Source organism: Myotis brandtii, unplaced genomic scaffold, assembly GCF_000412655.1.
Source record: "Myotis brandtii unplaced genomic scaffold, ASM41265v1 scaffold329, whole genome shotgun sequence".
NCBI lineage: Eukaryota > Metazoa > Chordata > Mammalia > Chiroptera > Vespertilionidae > Myotis > Myotis brandtii.
Window position 1 is genome coordinate 575,833 of NW_005362676.1, and position 7,118 is coordinate 582,950.

A 7,118-nucleotide genomic window follows, 5' to 3' on the forward strand; every position below is an offset into this window, starting at 1 on the left:
CGCCACGCCCCTGCCTGCCTCTGGCTCCTGCCTCCGGGCTCTGAGCACTTGGGTGTGAGGAGGCGCCTGGTAACGAAGCACTGATGACAGCCCGTCTTAACGACCTTGAAAAGGCGCCTTTCACGCTGGGCTGCCCACTCCCAGCCCCGGTGGGTGGGAGCGACCAGGAGTGAGGAGATGGGTGACAGGCGGCTCCTGAGAGACCTGTGAGGCCGAGAGAAGAAAAGGACTTTTTTAGGCAAAAGCAAACCAGGCTCAGGGTTGAGTCCGGGAGTCTTTGCTCCCAGGGTGGTTGGGAGGCCGGGGGGCAGGGGGTGGTGGTGGCAGCCCCGGGCACCTCACAGCCCCGCTCACCTCCCCCGCCCCCTGCAGCTGCAGCTGGAGAAGCACAAGGGTGAGATCCTGGGCGTGGTGGTGGTGGAGTCGGGCTGGGGCTCCATCCTGCCCACCGTGATCCTGGCCAACATGCTCAACGGGGGCCCCGCCGCCCGCTCGGGGAAGCTGAGCATCGGGGACCAGATCATGTCCATCGACGGCACCAGCCTGGTGGGGCTGCCCCTCGCCACCTGCCAGGGCATCATCAAGGTACGCACGGGCCTGGGCTCCCGCCCGCCTCCCTTGTGCTCCAGGCGTGGGGGCCAGAGACCCCCCTGAGGCGGTGCCTCTGCTGAAGCCAGAGAGACCCGGGGCTGTCCCGTCGCCCAGGGCTCCCACGCTGCCCGAGGTGTAGGCGACCAACCGTCCTGGTTTGCCCGGCCACCTGGGAGGCGGTTCTCGGGTAAGAGGGTGGGCCTGCTGCTTGCAGCTGAGGCCCCAGAGGGGTCAGGCAGAGGGTTTCTCAGGGACCCCGGGCGGCAGCCCCGCTGTGGTCTGTCCCCACCCACCGTGGTTGTGGCGCAGGACACCTCTCCCCCCTCGTCAGCCTGACCCCAGGAGCTGGCCCAGCAGAGTGTCTACCTGGTGGGTGACCTCACAGACAGACGAGGGACGACATGCCTCAGGCAGTGGTGCCCAAGGCCTGGGTGGCGTGGAGCCTCCCGCCAGGGGCTGTGGGTGCTGGGCCACCAGCTCTGAAGGGCTGTGTGCGGCCATCCACCCCCTCCGGGCAGCCCCAAGCCGCCTCTGGGCTGAGGACTGGCCAGAGGAGCCGTGGGAGGCTTGGCCGCCCTCCCAGAACCTGGGCGCTTGCCGAGCCTCGTTCTCTGGGCCGAGCTGCCTTGGCTCCAGGTGGCCCGTGTCGCGTGGACACTGCAGATGCCCACTGAGCCAGGCACTCCTGTCCCCAGGTCTTCCCCACAGGAAGGTGACTGGGCCAGCGGGTGGCTGTGCCCAGTGCCACAGAGCCTGGCATCTGGCTCTGTCTGGAGCAGAGGGCAGCTCAGAGCACGGGGCCACAGCCCACCCTGCACCTGGGCTCCCTGCACACGGGTCAGGGTGGGTGACGCCTTCACCCCTCACAGAGGGACACAGGCTCCTGCTCGGCCGTGCTCACCTGACTCCTGTCCCCGCTCTGCAGGGTCTGAAGAACCAGACGCAAGTGAAGCTCAACATCGTCAGCTGCCCGCCCGTCACCACGGTCCTCATCAAGCGGCCAGACCTCAAGTACCAGCTGGGCTTCAGCGTGCAGAACGGGATTGTGAGTCCGCTCCCCGGGCCACGCTAGGGTCTGGGCGCCGGTCCACCAGGGACACAGCCAGGCCGGGAGGGAGGCAGGGCCCTTGCGGCCCCGCAGCATCAGACTCACTTCCACCCACAGCGAGCTGCCCGGAGGGAGCTGGTCTGCCCCCAACTCCGGGCCCGTCTGTCAGGCCCGAGCTCTCCAGCCCAGGCTCCTGTTCTCGGCCTGCCTTTTCCATTTTCAGCTTCATTACACCCACAGCACAGGCGTCGTTGGCAGACAGGCCCTGGATGACCCAGTTGTCGCTTTTTCTAAAAGGGTCCTTGGTCAGGGGAACCTCCTAGAAAGGCACAGAGGACTCCCCGCGGCTGGTCCCGTTTCTCAGGGGCGAGGTCACTCTCCCCAGGCTCCAGCTGAAGTGGCGGCATTGTGGGCAGTCGGGGGTCGGTCTGTTGCTGGGCCCACGGCGTCAGTAACCAGGCCACGGGCGTGCACGCGAGGCCCTGGTGGCCGGCGGGCTCTCCTCTCGCTGGGACGCCGTGCCCACTGACTCGGTGTGCCACGCAGCCAGGTTCCCTGGAAAAGTTTGCCGACACCGGCGTTAGTCTTGCTCAAGTGCCTTTTCCATTTTCAGCTTCATTACACCCACAGCACAGGCGTCGTTGGCAGACAGGCCCTGGATGACCCAGTTGTCGCTTTTTCTAAAAGGGTCCCTCCTCTCTTCCCACACCACCACCCACCAAGGGACAAAGTCTCCAGCTGGGAGATGCCGCCTTCCTCTGAGAGGGGCAGCCTGCCCCCCAAACTCCAGCGGGGGTTGGAGAAGCGGCTGTGACAGGCGGGAGTCCCTGCCCTTAGTTGTGAGGATCCCTAAAAAGACAAAACCTCAGAGAGACGATAGCCACTGGGCAGTGCCTGCAGGTGGAGTCCTTGCCCGTCTTGGGGGCAGGAGCGCCGGGCGGTGTGGTGGGACCGCGTGCTAACGACCGTGTCTGCTCAGATCTGCAGCCTCATGCGGGGCGGCATCGCCGAGCGAGGGGGCGTCCGCGTCGGCCACCGCATCATCGAGATCAACGGGCAGAGCGTGGTGGCCACGGCCCACGAGAAGATCGTGCAGGCTCTGTCCAACTCGGTCGGGGAGGTGAGACCCGAGGCCCCAGGCGAGTCCCTCCCGTCTGTCCCACCTGCTCAGCCTGCGCGGGAGGGGCAGCACCAGACCTGGGGGGGGGCACGTCCGCTGGCAGCGGGAGGGGAGGAGGGAGGCCTCAGCCCCTCTCTCGTTGGCAGATCCATATGAAGACCATGCCCGCCGCCATGTTCCGGCTCCTCACGGGCCAGGAGACCCCGCTGTACATCTAGGAGCCGAGGCCGGACCCCACGCTCCCCTGACAAGAGGGTCTGTCTTCCCCCAAGGAGAGCGCGGGGCAGTCAGTGTGTGCGCATCGCGCTGTTCTCGTCGCGGCGGACGAGGTGTGTGTACCTGTGCTGTGCAGTCTGTCCTCCGAGCCCCAGCGCGTCCCTGGAGACAGCGAGCTCCTGGGGCGGCAGGGATGGGGTCCTGGGAGGCCCCCGCTCTCAGGACGTCCTTGTACGTGACGTTGGGGAGACACCATTGTCTTGAACTCGGAGGAGGAGCCGTCGCCGAGTTAAAGAAAGGACGAGGCCACCACATCCAGCTCCATCCTTAGAAACCCCGCGGGGCCGACAACCTCTGCAGCCCCTTCCTCAGACCCCAGGGTTTCCAGGTGGCCCACCTGCCGCCCGTCCTCACCTGTCCACGCTCCTCCCGGGGACGAGGCGGAGCCTGGGCATCGCCCCCTCTTTACAATCCCTGTCGACACACGTGCTTCCCAAACACACAGAAACCTCGCCCCCTGCCCCTCCTGGGGGCCAGGCGCCTCCCGGGAGCAGCCCCGGCGGGTGAAGGTGACCCCAGCCTGGCCCCGCCCCGAGGTCAGTGCTGGCCGGCGGCGCGTGTCCGGGAGATACACTGTGATAAGAAGCCTTACCCGCTAACAACTGCGCTCGGATTCCCGTCGGCACGGCGTGCCGTGTGCTGCATGCGCCACGTAGGAAGCCTCGCTGACCCATAATAAACCCGACGTCGTCCTCACCCTGTGTGGCTGGTTTGTTAACGGAGGCGCCGGACTCGCACTTACCTCTGCACGGGCCTTGGCCCGGGGACGGGACCTGGTGCCGCTCGTGTCCCTCCTGGCCTCTCCCTGCCCAGGTCGGCGACGGTGACAGGTCACCTGGCTCACCCCTCTTCCCAGTGGGGAGACAGGCTGCTGACTAAGGAGAGAGGCCACCTGGGGTCCCCCCGGGAGAGGTGCGTGTGTGTGTGTGTGTGGAACGGAGCCGGACCCCCCTCAGCGTCTCCTCACCTGGGGTCCCCTGCAGCCTGTCCCGCGGCTCTGCCAGGCTTCTCTCCCTGGGGCCACCGTCCGGTGTCACCTGGCGTGGGGAGGCCCAACCTGTCAGCCTGGGGACCCTGGACGATGGGACCCACCCGGCTGCGAGGGGGCTGCTGGGGAGGCCCGCACCCTCGGGGGACGAGGAGGAGCCCACAGGAGTGGAGCTGGAGGGAAGGGACGCCTCCCCGTGGAGCCCAGGGCGGGCAGAACAGCACCTGGGGAGGAACCCCACGGCTAACAGTGAGGTGGGGGGGGCACCAAATGATACACCGAAAATCCAAATTCAAGAGCACTTCCAGCCTGGAGCCCCCCCTACACACACACAGGAGCCCAAGCTCCGCCCTGGTGCGGGGGAGGGGGGCTGGCCTCACTCCCACGTCTCAACTGCAGACAGCCCCCCAAGCCTGGCCCAGGGGCCCTGTGACCCTGCGACCCCAGAGACGCTGTGAAGTAAAAGCCCCCTCCAGAGACCAGGCCGGGGGCTGCGCTGGAGATGTTGGGGGGCCCCTTGGAAAGCCCTCACCTAACTGCCTGCACAGGAACTTGGCTGGGGGACTTGCGAAGCCCTCAGCTGAGAAAAACCACATGCAAACGAGTGAAACGGGGTTACAGTTTGTCCCCACACACAAATGTTAATTCAAAAGGGATCAAAGACCAACCTGTCAGACCCGAAACCAGTTACACAGAAGAAAACACGGACCCGGGGCACAGGGGGCATCTTAGGAACGACCCAAAGGCCAGGGAAGTGAAGGCAGAAATGAATGAACGACCACATCAAACTGAAAAGCTCCTGCACCAAAGGAGCTGAAGAAACCGGACGGGAGGGGATATTTGCAAACAGCAGCTCCGACAAAGGGTTACCTTCCAAAGTACAGGAATAAGGCGCCCAACTCCACACCAAACAGCCCAGTCAGAAAGCGCCCTCTCCGACAGACACAGGACAGTCGGGGAGACGCAGAGCTCCCCTCCCACCTGCCAGAGGGGCAGCAGCAGCAGGACAAGCAGCAAGCGGGGGGGCTGTGGAAGGGGGGACCCTCAGTCACTGCTGGTGGGAATGCGACAGCGCAGCCACTAGGGAAAGGGCCTGGCGATTCCTAAGAAATTGAGCACAGAGCTGCCACACGACCAGCAGCCCCTCCTGGGTGTGTGCCCCAAACCCTCCAAACCCTGTATTCACAGACACTGCACCCCTATGTCGGCTGCAGCAGCATTCACGGTGGTCGACACGTGGAAACAACCAGTGTCCGCGTTAGAGGACCAGGCACATGTAGACAACAGACACTCCGCAGCCCTAAGCAAGGGGGACAGCGCCATTTGCAACAACATGGCTGGACCCGAGAATATGCTGAGTGAGATCCGTCCGGCAGACAACGCTATGAGCCGTACGATCTCACTCCTTCGTGGACATAAAACTGAAAATCGGGGACACAGACTGCAGTGCGGTGGCTGCCAGAGGCAGGGGGTGGGGGGAGGGGGTCCTCATATATGGTGACGGGGGAAGATGTGACTTTGGGTGCTGGGCGCGGTGCCATAGACGGACCTTGTAGCGTGGAAACCCTCCCTGAACCCTGTGTGGTCACCCTTCTCGGCCACAGGAGGGCCAGGACCGGGAAGTCTGTCTGGACCCCAGGGTCATAAAGGAGTGGAAACTGCCCTAAGACGCTGATCACTTACCTGCATTCGGGCCGCACTCCAGGCCCAGCCCGGCCGGTGCCGGCACGTGAGGAGGACGGCCAGCTCCCGGGGCTGCCATCGTCGCCCCGCGTCCCCGGCTCGGTGCTTGCAGCCCTTCCCTCCGCACATCTCATCCCCCAGCCCCTTCCCTTAAATAAACCCCATTTTCCCTCATCCACCGTCAGACGGCGGGTTAGCCCGTCCGCCCACACCACCACGTTATTAACCTTATCCTATGAACCAATGCCAGTCACCCCCGACATTTAATTTTAAAAAAAGAGAGAGAACCTAGAGAGCAGGTTTCCTGCTTCCCCGTCTGCGCGAAGTGCTCACTCCTCACCTGCAGTGTCCCCGGGGGTCCTCCCTGTCCCAGAGGCGGGAGGCAGCGGCCAGTCGATCCCGGCGGCCACAGCTGACCATCTCACGGCTCCTTCCCCGACCTGTTCCTGGGCTGGACACCCGGCTCCCCTTCTCACGTCGGCCGCCGTGACCACAGAGCAGAGGGCCCGTCCAGTCCCCCCCATGCCAGGCCCGGGGGCTGTCTCGGCCTCGTCCAGGGCAGGGGCCTCGGTGGTCGTTCAGGTGCTGGTGGCTGCACTGTGGGCCCAGGTGTTGCCACGGCTGCAGAGGTGCCCCAGGGCCCGCGTGGGGATGTGGCCAAGTACCAGGTGCCCAGCTGCTGGCTGCTCCTGCAGACGCCCCACGGGGGGGTGTTTTGCACAGAAACGGTTGACAGCCTGGGTCCTCCCAACACCGCCATGGCTGCCACCTCCTGGCTGGGCCAGCAGAGACCTGCTTTCTCGGGAGACACACGGATCTGGGGGACACGGGCCTCTCCCCCAGACCTCCACCCTCGAGGCCAGTCCGGTGGGGGGGGGGCAGATGCAAGAAAACGAGAAGCAGTGGCTTGTCCCAAGGGTTCCTGTGACGGATTCAACCACAGTGTCTGCTCCGCGGTCCTCGCACCAGGTAGGGACGGTGGAGAGCGCCGGGCGGGGCCCCCACGGGGGGAGGGCTGAGAGAGGGGGCGCTCCACAAAGCCCCTTCCACGCCTGTCCCCCTTCATACATATTGGCACGGTTCCCTCAGCCCCGCGGGCAAAGCGGGGCCCAGGACAGGAGAAAGCAGCCTCAGCCTCCGTGCCCCCTCTGTCCACGTCGGGAACCAAATCGGGGAGAATCCTGGGCTGGAAGCACTTCGCGTCTTCATTACCCGACAGTCGCCTGCCCCTGGCTTCTTGTGCGGCTGGTCAGTCCGAGAGCCCACGTGCCTGACAGGTGCGCACTGGACAGATGGACGGTCCTCGGTGTGACTGGGCTGGGCAGGACGTGTGTCCCCCAAGGATACGATGGACCGGCTCCCCCGGGGGAGGGGCCAGCGGCCACCCCCAGGTCCTCCGGGGCCGCCTCTCC

The 7,118-nt window shown here is 65.3% G+C and overlaps 2 protein-coding genes across 2 annotated transcripts in view; one reads left to right on the forward strand and one right to left on the reverse strand.

The window, feature by feature from the left end:
* Positions 1 to 3,732, forward strand: part of APBA2 (amyloid beta (A4) precursor protein-binding, family A, member 2) — a gene marked incomplete at its 5' end in the record, with an annotated part of 19,218 nt that extends 15,486 nt beyond the window's left edge. Inside the window, 4 exons of the mRNA XM_014543568.1 lie at positions 373 to 585; positions 1,517 to 1,636; positions 2,619 to 2,759; positions 2,906 to 3,732. Coding sequence (XP_014399054.1) covers positions 373 to 585; positions 1,517 to 1,636; positions 2,619 to 2,759; positions 2,906 to 2,977 — 546 coding nt within the window. The remainder of the gene's footprint in view (positions 1 to 372; positions 586 to 1,516; positions 1,637 to 2,618; positions 2,760 to 2,905) is intronic.
* A 1,673-nt stretch (positions 3,733 to 5,405) lies between these two features.
* Positions 5,406 to 7,118, reverse strand: part of FAM189A1 (family with sequence similarity 189, member A1) — a 30,336-nt gene continuing 28,623 nt past the window's right edge. The window contains exons 9-10 of the mRNA XM_005871100.1: positions 5,707 to 5,855; positions 5,406 to 5,444 (exon numbers count right to left, since the gene is read on the reverse strand). Coding sequence (XP_005871162.1) covers positions 5,406 to 5,444; positions 5,707 to 5,855 — 188 coding nt within the window. The remainder of the gene's footprint in view (positions 5,445 to 5,706; positions 5,856 to 7,118) is intronic.